General features: G+C 43.4%; 1 protein-coding gene across 4 annotated transcripts in view; it reads left to right on the top strand.

Moving 5' to 3' along the window:
* Nucleotides 1-16172, top strand: part of LOC144611564 (E3 ubiquitin-protein ligase TRIM33-like) — a 51448-nt gene that overhangs the window by 16617 nt on the left and 18659 nt on the right. For 2 of the 4 annotated variants that reach the window (XM_078430722.1, XM_078430723.1), the window contains exons 4-11: nt 2252-2384; nt 4720-4836; nt 6471-6585; nt 7334-7480; nt 8136-8253; nt 10555-11453; nt 12687-13037; nt 15815-15982. In XM_078430722.1, the coding sequence (XP_078286848.1) occupies nt 2252-2384; nt 4720-4836; nt 6471-6585; nt 7334-7480; nt 8136-8253; nt 10555-11453; nt 12687-13037; nt 15815-15982 (2048 nt within the window). The remainder of the gene's footprint in view (nt 1-2251; nt 2385-4719; nt 4837-6470; nt 6586-7333; nt 7481-8135; nt 8254-10554; nt 11454-12686; nt 13038-15814; nt 15983-16172) is intronic. The other 2 variants (XM_078430725.1, XM_078430724.1) reach the window with 1 other exon arrangement.

Below are 16172 nucleotides of genomic sequence, written 5' to 3' on the forward strand. Positions count from 1 at the left end.
GTCCCACTCTTGTTGAGTTAATATTTCTACCGTTAGTTCTCATGAACCTCAGTAAGTTGCAATTTTCTTCTATTAACATGGATTGAGAGCCATTTCAATGTGCAACTGAAATCTGCTGGAGGAACTCAGCTGGTTGAGCAATATCTGTGGAGGGAAATGGACAATTAACATCGAGGGTTGAGTGCTTTATTTGCACTGAAAGAGGGGGGAAGGTAGCCAGTGATGTGATAAGCGGGTGCGTGAGGCCAAAGGGCAAATGCCTGGAAGTGATGGGTGGATCCAGGTGTGGAGGAGGCTATTGGCAGATGGAATCAGATTTGCTCCATGAGGTCAGGCACTTTGTACATTCAGGCCTCAAGGTCGGGTCATGTCTTGCCTGTCTCAATAACATGGGATAGATTCTATTGGGGCCTGGGAACTTCTCCGCCTTAATACTCTTCAAGAGACCCAATGCTACCACTACCTTGATATGAACATGCCCTGGAATATCGGCCTACTTCTCCCTGATATTGATATTTTTCATGTCCCTTCATATCACTTCATTTTCTGCATTTCCTGTGCCTAAGTAAAAGCCTTGTAAACACCACAATTGTACATACATTCCAGAGAAATCAGTCTAAGTTTGTCTAATCTCTCCTTGCAACCAATACTCTCTGGTCCAGGCAATATCCTGGTGAACCTCTTCTGCATCTACTCTCAAGCCTCCACACCCTTCCTTAGTATGTTAACCAGAACTGCACACAATACTCCAAATGCGGTCCAACCAAGGTTTTATAAAGTAAACGCAACACAACTTTTCAACTTTTCAACTTTTATAACAATGCCCTGACTTATAAAGGCAAACATACCATATGCCCCCTTTACCACTCTTTCCACTTGCATTGATACTTTCAGAGAGCTGTGACTTGGAGCCAGATTACAAGGTTCAACGTAAGAACAAAGATTCAATCAGGGGATGTATTCTCTGCAAATTAGAAGCTAAGTGGTGATTTGGCTTGAAGAGGAACTACTAAGGTAGATAGAGGGAAACTACTTTTGCTAATTGGGAAAGGTAAGTCGAGGGATCAAGATCTGAAGTTCGAGCTGGACCGTTAGAATTCATGTTTGAAAACAAGTTTGGAACTTTCTTCCAAAAGGTATGGAAAAATCTCAATCTGTGCAAACCAAATGGCTGGAGTTTTTGCAGTCATCTTGAGAATAGATTGGCAGAGATGGAGAAACTGTGAGAAAGGGATGGTGTCTTTACTGGGGATAGGTGGGAGCAGATGCAGTTGAGGCAGCTGTGGGAATCGGTGGGTTTGTAATAGAAAGTTTGTCTCCTGATATGGAACAGAGATTTAGAAAAAGGAAAAAAGTGGCAGAAATAGTCCAAGTGAACTAGAAGGGTGGAGTTAGTAGCAAAGGTGATTGCATTGATGAGTTCTGTCTGAGTGCAGGAAGCCACAAAAAAAAACCATGGATGTAATTGTGAAAGAATTGCCAGAGTAGGTCTGGAACAAGGACTGTTCCACATTGCTGATGAAAAGATAGACTTAGCATGGACCTGCGCAGGTGCACCTGTACACCTTTGATTTATAGAAAATGGGAAGAATCGAAAGAGAAATTGTTGAGGGTAAAAAGTAATTCAAACCTTAGATGGGTGACCTTTTATCTTCGGGCTCTGCTCCTTAGTTCAAGATATTCCCACCAGGGAAACATCTCGACATCTATCTTAGAATCTTCTCGGAATCATGCACACATGGATGACAGCACCTCTCAATCATCAAAACTTAGTTTTATCTTAATCTCCGAAGGGCAATTTCCTTCTTCCAAGAATTAGTCCAGAATGTAGAGCCCTGATGTGCCACAGAGTGATCTGGGTATCCTCCCCCATGAAATGCATAAAAACTCCATAATTACGGAGAATAATTAGAACGGCAAATGTAAATGGGTATTTTTTTGCAAAGGGGATGCAATATAAAAGTAGAGATCTTGGTAAATGTCGAAAATGTGAAAGATTGGGTGAAAGTGTGACACCCTAAATAGTTGACTCCTAGCTCTCTCCTCCAATGCTGCCTGAACACTTCCAGCGTTTTATCTTTTGATTATCTACCCATCTGAGTAAGAACCACGAATGAAGAATTTGTGATTTTTAAATTTCATTTGATGGGGATAGGCTGAAGCTTGCTTTTATATGTAGAGCTGTGCACCTTTAATGAGTTCTAGCATTATTTTGCCCCGTTCTGATTGTCTCTTTCTTTCATCCTTCCAGTAGATGGAAAGACAAACTGCGAGCGACTGATCTTCTGTTCCATTCACAAGCAGGAGACCCTGAAACTGTTCTGTGAGACGTGTGACACACTAACCTGCCGGGACTGCCAGCTGGTCACCCACAAAGATCATCGGTAAAACCTCTTATAGTTAACATTCCTCTTCCTTTTGCCTGCTTGTCTTTCAGCTATGCAGCTCTTACAGGCTACATGGACGTATTGCAAACGAGATCTGATCTTCATATTTGAGATACATGCTGAATTTAGACTTTAACATGTATATGAGGGATCAAAATTCATTTGTGAAAAAAGGCCTCTTTGGATATCAGGTCCGATCTTGATCAGGACAGCTGATGTTCAGCCATTAAACAGCAGCTCGGCAAGGTCAAATAGAGTCCAGTATCTGAGCCAGATCTTGCTTAGCCTCTGCAGCTGCACACTACCCAGTCATCTTTGATCTGTACTAGGTTGGACCCTGCATAGGATGATTTGAGGCAGATTGTAGAGCAGTGGATTAGGGGAGGAATGTATGATGCTTTTTAATTTGCTGCTGTCTAATATTTTCTGTTTTCAGTTGATTCAATTATTTTGCAAATTTTTAATTATTTGTGTCAATTCTAAATTTCTGCAGAAGGTATTTTAAAAACAATTAAAATTCCCTTTGATTTTTTAACCAGTAAAACTGTGGAGAGTGCGGGTGAGGATTGTTACAGCTTTGCTTGCTGCAAAAAGCTTTTGGGAGCAGGATCCCATCCCTGACCTGTGCGAAGAGCATCTGGGATGGTTTGGTTAGCAGATTAGGCCATGCAAATCCAGATTGTGTGCATGGGTCTGAGGCGACTGGGTCAGCTGTGTTTGCAAAGGTAATGAGACGTTTGATGTTTCGGGTTGAGATCCCGATGCAGTGTTTCAGCCCAAAGCATCAACCTCTGTAGTTCCATAGGTGCTGCTTGACCAGCTGAGACTTTTACTCCAGAGTCCAACATTTGTAGTCGCTTGTCTCTGTCTAGTTGTGTTTGACAGCAATAATTATCTGTATTTTCCCATGATTATTGAATAGATATCATGCTCTGCAAACATTTGTTTCAATGGTGGCCAAATTTGGATTTCCTAGTCACTTCGGACCTCCTTAGACTTCAAAATGTTTCTTAGGAAGCTCGTACTTCCAGGTTTCCTGACTGCATAGCAGTAATTCATCCATGTTACCCCATAGTCATGAACATATATCCAGACTTTGGAGCATTACAATAAAGCCCCTTTGCCATGCTCAATGAAAAAATTGTGTTGATCTGTTCTGGTTCAGAATCTTCTGTGTTAGAATAGAATGTATTTAGAATTAAAGAGCAATGTCCAATCAGTTGATTGCTAAAACTCCTTGGGTGTTGTTCCTACAAAAGCGATAAAGCCTTGGACCCAGTAATTTCTAGGTTGGAATGTGAAGTGATTTCAAGTTTTGCCAAGCCGCAGTTGGAGACGGTCGTCAAATAGTTGATGCAGAAACTTAAAGGACAAGCATGATAAACATGAGACAAAAGATTAATTACATTGCTGCTGAACATATAAAGGCATGGGATGAAGATTGCATATAGTGAACTATTAACCCGAGAATAGCATTCATTGGGTTAAATCCTGTAACTGCAGGAGATGCAAGACCTGTGCCTACACCATCTCTCTCACTTGTGTTGCGGGAAATCAATAGTCCATCCAGGTGAGATGGAGATTCTCTGCATCTCTTCCAACCTCCTAGGCTCTGACCATGGCCGTTCTTCATACAAAAGCGATAAAGCTGGGAACACGATAATTTCTAAATTTCCATTTTCCTTTCACCTATCACTTCCTAGTTAACCGTCAGTTTATGCTAATTCAGCTAAAGTTAATTATTTTATAAATCATTTACCCAATTTGACATCTAATACACCTAATTCTGTGCTTAGCTTGAAATAGTATCGACGATTACTTTTGGAAGTTTATTAAAACACTACTCTGAAATGCCCTGGAATGATTTGCTATACTGAAACATTACTTTATCGTTTATGACAGTTGTAAGCAATGGCAACAATTGCATTCGCCTCTTCCATTAGCGCTCATTGAAGGGAACATTTTTTGTACTGGTGTAGATTTGAATAAAAACACGGTCAACAACTAAATTTCAATGAAATGTGTAGGAAGGAACTGCAGATGCTGGTTTACACCGAAGATAGCCACCCATTCTATCCAGAGATGCTGCCTGTCCTGCTGAGTTACTCCAGCATTTTGTGTATCCATTTCAATGAAATTTGTCCTTCACTAAATAACTACAATGTAAATGACTACACATTCTTAGGTTCTGTTCCAAGGAGGGTAAAGAAAAATTGTATGCGTTAGAAACATAGAAAATAGGTGCAGGAGGAGGCCATTCGGCCCTTCGAGCCAGCACCGCCATTCACTGTAATCATGGCTGATCATCCTTGAACACTTTATTACATTACAGATACCAATTTCTTGAGGAAGCGATTAAGAACCAAAAGATGACGCTGGAAAACCTGGTGAAGAAGCTGACAGAGAAGAAAACTCAGCTGCAAGTGACCACCAAGCATGTTCGTACTAGGTGCGTATCCTGGCTTCCTCTGGAGTTGCGTACTGTTGTGCTTAAGTTAAATAATTCCATGGAAGAAGCTGTTAGTCCTGGTTATAACTACAGTCAAGTGTTCTATCCTGAGTGGGTGAAATTTGTTCAGTCTCATGAGACAGGTTAGAAATGTAAAAGAGAACTGCAGTTTCTTGATTCCTTTCCAGTGTGCCTCTGCCAGAGAGTGCAGATACAAATGAGGCTGTGACCAGTTGTCCTTGTGACAAAAGTACCTGAATAACCTGTTTGCACTTGCGCTCCAGACTTAAACCTGCACACTGAAATATGCGGTGCAGAATTCTGAGACTGAATGGTGGGGCAAGTTGCAGACTACCTCACTGCGCCAGAGACCCGGGTTACATTATCATCTTCTGAGCTGTCTTTGTGAAGTTTGCAAGTTCTCCTGTTAAAGGCGTGGATTCCCTTGAGTAGTCTGGTTTCCTTGTATAATCCAACAATGTGTGATTGGTAGGTTAATTGGCCACTGTAAATTGCCCCCAGTTTGCAGGTGAGTGGGAGAATTTGGGAGGAGTGGGGTGGAGGGGGGGGGGGGGGGGAAGTTAATGTGAATGTGAGAATAATAATATGGGAATTTTGTGGGAGTTTGATGGACCATATGAATTCAACATGGAGGGCCTGTTTCTGTGCTATATCGCTCTGACTCAAAATGTTTTGTCTAATTTCTCGACATATTGGGCAGCATGGTGGCGTAACGGTAGAGCTACTGCCTTACAGCGCCAGAGACCTGAGTTGGATCCTGACTATGGGTGCTTGTCTGAATGGAGTTTGTACGTTCTCCCTGTGACCTGCGTGGGTTTTCTCCGAGATCTTCGGTTTCCTCCCACACTCTAAAGACGTACAGGTTTGTAGGTAAATTGGCTTAGTATAAATGTAAAATTGTCCCTAGTGTGTGTAGGGTAGTGTTAATGTGCGGGGACCGCTGGTCGGTGCGGATTTGATGGGCCGATTGGCCTGTTTCTGCACTGAATCTCTAAACTAGACTGACTTATTGTATGTAAAAATTACCCAGGAGTTGATTAAATAAGGTTTGTAGTTTTTGGTGGGCAGAGTGAAGTTTCCAACATGGATTTAATACTAGATAGTCACAAAATGCTTGAGTAACTCAGTGGGGCGGGCGGCATCTCTGGAGTGAAGGAATGGATGACGTTTTGAGTCGAGACCCTTCTTCAGTCTGAAGAAGGGTCTCCACCCAAAATCAATTATAAGAAGAGTCTCAACTGGAAATGTCATCCATTCCTTCTCTCCAAAGATGCTGCCAGTCGCCCCGGGTTACTCCAGCATTTTGTGTCTGTCTTCGATTTAAACCAGCATCTGCAGTTCCTTCCTACACATGGATTTAATACTGTTACTGCAAGGCTTTAAGATCAATTGTAAGGTTACCTGTTTAATGAAATATGCTGTGTTGAGTTTGTAGTGTTCAAGGTGGGGGGAGAAACTTTACCATGTGATTGTATAAACTTACATCTTGCAATGGGTTAATTACTGAGAAACCACTAAATATTCGGGGCTGGTAGGAGGAGGAAGAAGTGACTATTTTTGGTGCAGTTGTGTTCTCATTATATTTGGATCAAAGTTATGATTTCATCCATCAGGTTAAGAGATGTTCAGGATATGCAGAAGAAAGTCCAGGTGGAGATCAAGATGGCAATTCTCCAGATCATGAGGGAGCTAAATAAACGGGGCAAGACACTCATCCAGAGAGTGGAGGTAATCGCAGTGGTTTGAATCAATAGTGTTCATGTCATGTCTGAAACACATTTATATTTGGTGGCATGTGAGTCATTTATTTGCATAAATTCTGCAATATAAAAACCAGCACAAGTAATGGTGAGCATGAAACGTCACACCAAACACAAAGGAAGGTAGGATTAGCAGGAGAAGCCAAGTGATGCAAGGCTGAAGGACTCACAAAAAGCTGGAGTAACTCAGCGGGTCAGGCAGCATCTCAGGAGAGATGAATGGGTGACGTTTCGGGTCGAGACCCTTCTTCAGAAGGCTGAAGGACAAACTGCACATGCTGGGGCTTTTTACCTTGGGGTGTAGGATGCCGAGTGTGATTTTATAGGAGGTATATAAAATCATGAGGGGCATGGGGTAAAGTTAATGGTCACAATCTTTTTCCCCAGGGTAGTGGAGTCCATGGCCATAGATTTAACGTGAGAGGGGAGGATTTGAAAGGGACCTGAGCAGCATCTTTTTCACACAGAGGGTGGTTGGTGTGGAGCGATCTGCCAGAGGAAGCTGTGGAGGCAGGTACAAAAACAATATTTATGAGTCATTTGGACGGATGGAGAGGTTTGAGGGATATGGCCAACCCTGGGCAAATGGAATTAGCTTAGATAGCCATCTAGATCAGCCTGGACTAGTTAGGCCGAATGATCTATTTCCTGCAGTATAACGATGGCTGACGAATGATTTTTGCAAGGTTTATATATTTTATTTTGATGCCCAACAGAGGTTGGCGGAGGAGCAACAGCTGAAACTGGAGCAGCAACATCTGTCCATGTCCAAGCTGTATCGGCAGATGGACCATGTCTTAAAGTTTGCTTCGTGGGCCGTCAGTACGGATAACAGCACAGCACTGCTGCTTTGCAAAAAACTGGTATTGTAGCTCTCAACCTGCAATTCTGCTCAATAAGTTTCCCATCCTAGTCTTATTGCTCAAGTTGATGCAACTAGAAAATATGATTATAAGCATGGAAGGTAAAGCTGATTCAGAATTAGACAATTAAGGCTGAATACATATTGAAATGCTGCCCTGTTTAGATTGTGTTTAGAATGCTGAAGAGACTGGCTGCATTCATTATAAACAAGGTTTCATTTTAGGAAATGAGGCAACTTAATTGTTATTATCTTGTACAGAATTGTACCTGCCATGTGTACCTTACTTGCTAAATAAATAAATAAACTTGATTAGTTCATTCTGAATCTGATCCCAGCATGGGGCTTCAGGCTGATGCAGAATTACGTTTTGAGAGGTTCAGTTTAATGGACCTGATCTGAACACCACATTAAAGTTCCTTGAAACTAGCTATGTGTGGTGAGAGCTGACTTCGCTGTGATGTCTGAGACCACAGGCTTTCCTTGCAACTAAACTTACTATTGCTTGTACTTTATTATGCTGTGTAAAATAGATTAACCAAACTTTGGTAAACCTTTTTACACAATAAACTTGGGCTCAGCAGATAAAGGGATGAATCTTTTGTGTCCTGTGCATTCACTATGGCTTCTTGTTTAGAGAATCTTTACTTTTACAGATCTTCTACCAGTTACAAAGAGGATTGCAATCAAAGGTTAACACAGAGGAGTTGAAGAATGACATTATTACATTTCTCTGGGACTCTGCCTTTTGGACTAAGAATGCAGCTAATTTTGGTGAGTACCCCGTTGACGAACTGTACACTGCAAGGGCCAGGAAGCGAGCGGGCAAGATCATCTCTGACCCCTCTCACCCTGGCCACAAAATCTTTGAAGCACTTCCCTCTGGAAGGCGACTCCAGACTGTCAAAGCAGCCACAGCCAGACATAAAAACAGCTTTTTTTTCCCCACGAATAGTAGTTCTACTCAATAACCAAAGTCTGTAGTCTCTTTTTTGCTCTGGTTCATTTTCACCCACATGTTTAGACCGTAATGTTGTATCCTTATTGTTTTGATGTGGTTATGCTTTATTCTTAATTGTTAACTGTATGTTTGTGTTGTCATTTGTGAGTGGAGCACCAAGGCCCGTTCCTTATATATGCACATACTTAGCCAATAAACTTATTCATTCTTCATTCCTCTTCATTCTTCAAACCTTGTTTAGAATTCTGTTTCCAAACAGGAATTTGTTACCTTCACATTGGACCATTTGGCCCAGCCTTCCCTAACTTGTATTTATCTAACACCTGTGAGAGAGAGGTAAAAAGGGACACTTGATTTAAACTAAGGACCATGAGAAATAGCTGACCCGACTGTGCTCGGCTAGATAAGAACCGCAAGAACAAATGGTGACATTCCAAGGATAAGGGCAAGATATCCAAAGAACTAGCAGAGAGAGCGCAAGATAACCAGAGAACTAGGAGAGAGGGCAAGATATCCAAAGAACTAGGAGAGAGGGCATGAACTACTCTGTACTGCGCCTGCCTAATAAGATAAATGAATATTGCAAAAACGCCCCGCATGACAAGATGCCTCATTTAAATGCACATGCGATGTATGATGTGGGAGGCAACAGGGGCGGTGTCGTTAGATTGTGCACCTCAGTGCTCCGATTGGAAGGAGTCCAGAGGGGAGGAATTTAAGGTGTGACAATTGTAAAGTGAAGTGAATAAAAAGAAGGGATTTTCCCGACCTCGGTGTGTCTCGAGAGGGGAGGCACCCAACTCTGCAGATTTGCAAATAAAATATACTTGTTTCTCTAGATTGTCTCGAGCATCGTGATTGTGAGCACTCACATTTGCATCTCACACACCAGACTGCCAGTATTCTAACTTACGTAAAGTCTCCTATATCATCACTCCTGTACTCACTGATCTATGTGTGCTTTGTCATTTGACAACCCCTTGATTTTTGAAGTTCTCATTCCTGTTTTTATAGCCCTTTGTCGTCCTGCCCATCTCAATCTTGTGTAGCTTCCACCAGGCCAACAACCTCTTCCAATTTGGGCCTCTTGCATGTCCTCTTCTTCCCCCCTCCCTGTTGATGAATATGCTTTTGGCCACCTTGGACCCCAAGCTGTGAATTTCTCTTCCTAGGCTTATGGCGCTTACTTTATCATATCATATCATATCATATATATACAGCCGGAAACAGGCCTTTTTGGCCCACCAAGTCCGTGCCGCCCAGCGATCCCCGTACATTAACTATCCTACACCCACTAGGGACAATTTTTACATTTACCCAGCCAATTAACCTACATACCTGTACGTCTTTGGAGTGTGGGAGGAAACCGAAGATCTCGGAGAAAACCCACGCAGGTCACGGGGAGAACGTACAAACTCCTTACAGTGCAGCACCCGTAGTCAGGATCGAACCTGAGTCTCCGGCGCTGCATTCGCTGTAAAGCAGCAACTCTACCGCTGCGCTACCGTGCCGCCCAAAGTCTAAGATCAAATTTTACTCATTTATCCTAATATCTTCTTGCATTGTTAGATGACTGATCTAGTGCAAATAACGCAATGTGCAAAGGAGATGTCGCCTGGATTGGAGGATTTTACCTATAAGGAGATATTTGATAGTTTGGTCTTATTTTCCCTGGGCTGAGGGGGTAACCTGGTGGAGGTATACAAAATCTTGAAAAGCATAGATGGGGTAGATAATCATGGTAGAAGCATAAAGAACAAGCAGACATAAGGAGGGGTTTTATGGGGGTTGGTGGGAAAAGATTTTTCTATGTGGCTGATATTGGGAATGCACTGTCGGAGTTGGTGTTGGAATCAGATACAATCACTATGCTTAGGACAGGAGAGGTATGGAAGTATAGTCCTAATGCCTGCAAATGGGATGAGAGTAGTTGGGCAGAAAGGGCGGCATGGATATGGTGGGCCGAAGGGCTTATTTTTGTGTTGTACAACTCTTGTTCTGTTAAGTGCTTTTTAAATCCAATGTGCGCTTATATATTTTTTAATTGTGATATTGTAGGGTAGATACTGTCTTGAAAAGATAAATATATTTTCAGACTGTTTATTTCCCAACAGGTAATGTTATGATTGAAGTTCCCTCAACGTTGTCAACACATATTTCAGTACAGCATCCATCAATGTCTGGCCATTGCCCCCTGCCCATTGCACAGCATCAACCTGCCCCCCAACATCAGTCCAGCCACTGCCCCCAGCCTTCCCCCCACCACCAATCTGCCCCCCACCACCAATCTGCCCCCCACCACCAATCTGCCCCCCAGTATCAGTCGAGCCACTGCCCCCAGCCTGTGGCCCAACACCAATCTGCCCCCCACCACCAATCTGCCCCCCACCACCAATCTGCCCCCCACCACCAATCTGCCCCCCACCACCAATCTGCCCCCCACCACCAATCTGCCCCCCACCACCAATCTGCACCCCAACACCAATCTGCACCCCAACACCAATCTGCCCCCCACCTCCAATCTGCACCCCAACACCAATCTGCACCCCAACACCAATCTGCCCCCCACCTCCAATCTGCCCCCCAGTATCAGTCGAGCCACTGCCCCCAGACTCTGGCCCAACACCAGTCCAACAGTCGAATGATTGCACCGCAAGGAAACTCCTGGCAAAGTCACGTACCTATGCAGCCCCCCCATCGCCTTCCACCGCCCAATTACCAGCAGACAGCACTCCCACCCCCACGCCAGCCTCCTCCACCACAGAACACGCAGCAGGCCAGCATCCGTCAGCCTCACACAGCTGCCTCTTGGCTACCTGTGAGCGGCCTCTCACGGATGCAGCAAGCAGTGCAGCTGGTGAAGCCAACAAGCACAATGACCAGTGCTAATGAGAGGTATCTTCAGCAGATGCAGGTGCAGGTGGTTCAACAAGGGAGCATCTTGCAAATGCAGCAGCAGCAACAGCAGCTAATGGGGCAGGTGCTCCTCCTGCCACAGATGAATGGAGTACAAGTAAGTTTGTCAAGTCGTTTCAATTATTGTTTCTCTCATATATCTTTTTGCCAAGATGTAGCACGTTATTAACCAATTAAAGAGATTATGATTGGTATGCGACGTGGTTTATAGTATTGTTAGTGCCATGGTTGCATACTTATCAGAACACTTGCTGTGCAGTATGTTTGAGGCAACTTAAGAAGGGCAGCAAAACCCATCTCCCCAGATAAGATAATTTTACTTTTGCAAATGTTTTGTTAGGTTCTTTGATAATTGTCACCTCTTAGTCCGGAGGTTCCAGGTTCAATCCGGAATTCTGCTGTCTGTGCACAACTTATATATTCTTCATCCCATTTGACTTTCCTCTGGATGTTTCCAATTCCCAAAGATGTGTAAGTTGGTAGGTTAAAACTTGTCCAAGATTGATAGTTTTTGCTAGAGGGCATAGCTTGAAGATGAGAGGAGCAAAGTTTAAAAGACTTGTGTGGGGCAACTGTTTTACACGGAAGCACTGAATGCCTGGAACGCGTTGCTGGGGTGGTGATTGAGGTGGACACAAGAGTGCCATTTAAGAGACTTGGATGGGCACATGAAATGGAGGGATATAGATTATGTGCTGGGCAATCAGTGTTGGTTTTGGCATCATGTTTGACATGGACATTGTGGGCCGAAGGGCCTGTTCCTGCGCTGTACTGATCTATGTTCGATAACTTGAAACAGCCCAATAGGAAATTTACTCGATTGACTAATTTAACTTTATTAGTGAGTGGATAAATCTTTGTTGTTTTACTTTGATATAGAACACCCATTCTGCTGTGCCAGGTCTTTAGTAATTAATCTGACTTCCATTCATTGCTCATGGTCTCAGAATTTTATTTCTAAGTATTTCAGCAACTCTTCTTCATTAAATCTTCTTTCATATTATTTTGGGCAGTGCACTCCAGGTTGGTCTCCTCTATACAGAAAATCATTATAAATCACTATTTCTTCACAACCAGTGCTCTCCAATGACAGCCTCATTTGGCACTGGAATCCACTCCATCACTGATCATGATCTTGAACTCGATGACAAACCTGCTCACCTTTTCTTCCAATAAGAGCCCCATCCAGTTACTCAACTTAAATAAATCCCTTGTTCCTTATCCCTAGAAATGGGAAGCCCTGAATAATAAGAAGCTTACTTTGAGCAATATCTATTTGTTATGACTTTGAGTATGTGCTTCTATCATTGGTTTCTTGGTTGTTTTGTAGGTGTGCCAGCCTCAGGGGCATACTCAGGGAGCTGTCAAGCAATCGATCAATGGGGGTCAGGCAGCCACACTGTACCAGCAAATGTCCATGCATCAGCCGACTGTTGGTAGTAAATTACCTTCCCCGACACCCCGGCAACAACTGTCCTTTGGGCTTAGCACAGTTGGTGGGGTTCAGTCTCCACCAGTGCAGCAAATATCAACATCCACTGGGCTATCAAACACTCCTGTCAGTCGACCATCTCCTCCTGTGCAACAAGCACTCAGATCGAATACTACTACTAGCCGGCAGTTGCTACCAACTGCTGCACCCCAGCAGACATACTCCAACATCCCTACTGCTGGGCATAGTGTAAGTATGCTACATCATTTAACTCATTTGCAATGTTATTGTGCAATACTTGGGGCCAGTTTGTATTAGCAAATCTGCATTTGAGTAACATATTTTAGTGTGCTCCAGGCCTATTGTCTTAACTCCCAACTCCCCTCTTTTGCCGTTGCTGGTAGCAGAAAGCCAACCACCACCTTGGATTTAGTAACTTACTGTCCAAACATGGCATGTTTGGAAAAAATAGAAGACAGATCTAAAAGCAAACTTTGCATGTAAATCAAGGTGTTTGCCTCTATATTTTACCAGAATGTAAAGGACAGCATTCTTCATCGAGCTCGATGACACTTTTTTGTTTTTGGGTATGTTTGTGTATAGATCTTTCAGTGGGTTTTTATCAAGTGAAATTTTGGTTAAAAGTTCTGCTGATGCAACTACCAGCTTGAAAAATGCTGCTGTTTGATGTTTGATTCACTCAGATGGAACTGCCACGACGACAACTGTTTGTTTTTAAGTAGAGCTGTTAACATTATGAAATGGTCTGATGTGTTACCAAACAATTTAATATTAAACCACACACTGCTATCAGGACAAATGACAAAAAACATAGTTAAAAAGAGATTCTGAGTTGTTGGGCTGGAAGCTGTTGCTGAGATGGGTCACCAACTATCACTCAGAAACAGTCCAACACAACTCCAGCTGTGGCATTAACGTTAGAAAGCTGGGGCCTGTGAACGTGCAGCGTTTAGGAGCTTTAAGAAAGCTAATATGAGCAGCTCATGGAGCTATGTCTTTGGAAGAAAAGGTAAGAAGTTGAATGTTTCTGCTAGTGCTTACTGAAAGCTGTGCCTCACCATCAAGTGTCCTGCACATCATAATTCTCTGTGTACAAAGCCGAGCAATTAGGCTCTTCATCTCCTGATTGACGCCACCCACATAAAACTTTCCCTGCTTCTTCCTTCAGGTATGCATAACAGGATTCAAGTAATCCCACCCAGAACCCAATCCGCATCTGTGGAGTTATTCGATCTGCGTTGCTGTGGAGAGTCATGGAGTCCATCGCTCTGTGACTCTATTGCTTTCCATGACAATATAGATGTGTAAAACTGACCTGTAACTTCAGTCCTAACTGACTACCATTGAATCTGATCTTTCTCAAACCATGCGTGCATTTACTATGGATTGCCAAACGCAGGAGCAGAACCTCGGTTGATTTTACGTAGGAGCCTTTGTCTTTGCTGTGATTTTTTAATTGTTAACTCAGCATATTGTAGTCGTTAAACTTGAAATCTTCACCAAGGTATTCTGCCCACTCCCCTTCTTTGGTTTGACCAAATTATGGTTTATGTGGCTGTATCCCAGATTTGGGCTGGGACCCTTTGTCAACTCTAATTCTGTTTAAAAGGTGAAGCAGAATCATCATGCAGGGCTCCAAAACCACAGCAAATCCACTTGACATGCTCGTCTCGACCCGGAACGTCACCCATTCCCTCTCTCCTAGATGCTGCCTGACCTGCTGAGTTACTCCAGCATTTTGTGATACACTTGACATGCTCGTTCATTATGGACTTGGACTTACTTGGTGGTTTGAATTGTCGCCTTTCCCAATGATTGCAGATTGTGCCTTTTCAATAGAAGCATCTAGGCTTGTTCATAATTCATGCAGTAAATCAAAAAGCTGTAGATGCCGAAAACCTGACACAAAGACGTGAACGTCTCAGCAGGTCAGACAGCTCCTGTGGTGAATGAGGTGGTTGACCTTCCATGTCAATGAGCTTTTGTTGGAGGTGAGCAAAGGTGAGCAAACAAGCAGGGAGGGGAGGGATGGAAGAAGAGGGAAGGAACGCCTGTGTCCAGTCAAAGGTGACAATTGCTTTTGATGCCATCTGATTAACCATAGCTGATCTCGGGACAAGTATAAAGAGAGGAATGAAAACAAAATGATGACTGCGTTGGAGCTGTGACAACAGTTGCTGAAATCTTGGAATGGAATGCTGGATTTCCGGCAGATGTGATGTCATCTGAAGGGAGAAAAAAAAAGTTACAAATGGATAACACAACTGGCCTGTGCTCATACAAGAGGAAAGGCTTGTTATCTGCTAAACATCACCCTGTATTTACTGCCCCCTCAGGCAGAAGGGCTATAATTAACGAGAAGGTAACGAGCAATCGTCATCTAGGCAACCTTAGTCTCTATCATGTCACAAACGTTCTCTTCATTCTCCTTTCCCTTTCTACAACTCAAAAGACACTAGTCTCCTCAAATATTCCAGTTCTGGTGAAGGATCTGCAACCTGGAGCTCTCCTGGAACTCTGGAGATTTAACTGTATTTCTCTATCCATGGATACTGCCTGACCTGCTGAGTGTCTCCAGTATTTTCTGTTCTTGTGTCCAGTCCTGACACATCTGTCCAGTTGTAAATGTCTCGGGTTTCACTGCTCCTGAGCAGCAGCATGGAACAACATTGTGCCTATTCTAAGGATGGATGCCACATCCTGTTCTGATTCTTTATTTCCTACAGTGTGATATTCTAAACTCAGTAAGATCCACTCGATCTTTGTCTTAATAGTAAGAATTATTAGAGCATATGTTGTTTCAAAAAAGTCCATGAAGAAACTTTGTTGACATCATGAGAGTCAGGATAAACTGCTGAACTAGAAAGAAATCCAGTGAATAGGGAAACCTTACCCACAGACATCCATCCTCCTGCACCACCAACCCCATTCCGCCAACCACCACAGCTTCATCAAGCTTGTGCGCCACCTCATTAAAACATTTATCTCCATTTTCTGTCCTCCAGACTCCGGTTGGTGCACATTGCCATCGGTCTCCAACGTCAAGCCATCGCCTTGGCAACAGCCCGGTTGACCAACTCAAGATGTTGGTGCAGCAGGCAACCTCGTACCCCCGTGTCATACTGCCCCACAGAGATGGCCCGGCCACTGCCCACCATTTTGCGCAAGAACAGGTAACTACTGACTGATAGGGATCCAGAACCAAAACCAAAAACTAGACCAGGTGTGGCGCGGTTGGCTTGTTCCACCATGGCTGACCATTGCAGGGTTTCCACCACTTTGCCCCAGGATTTTGATGCAGCAGAGATTGCTAGATGTCAGTCATGATTCCAGTATCTTTTTAGGTTAGTAAGTAATGGCGTC

Source organism: Rhinoraja longicauda, chromosome 40 (assembly GCF_053455715.1).
Source record: "Rhinoraja longicauda isolate Sanriku21f chromosome 40, sRhiLon1.1, whole genome shotgun sequence".
Lineage (NCBI taxonomy): Eukaryota > Metazoa > Chordata > Chondrichthyes > Rajiformes > Arhynchobatidae > Rhinoraja > Rhinoraja longicauda.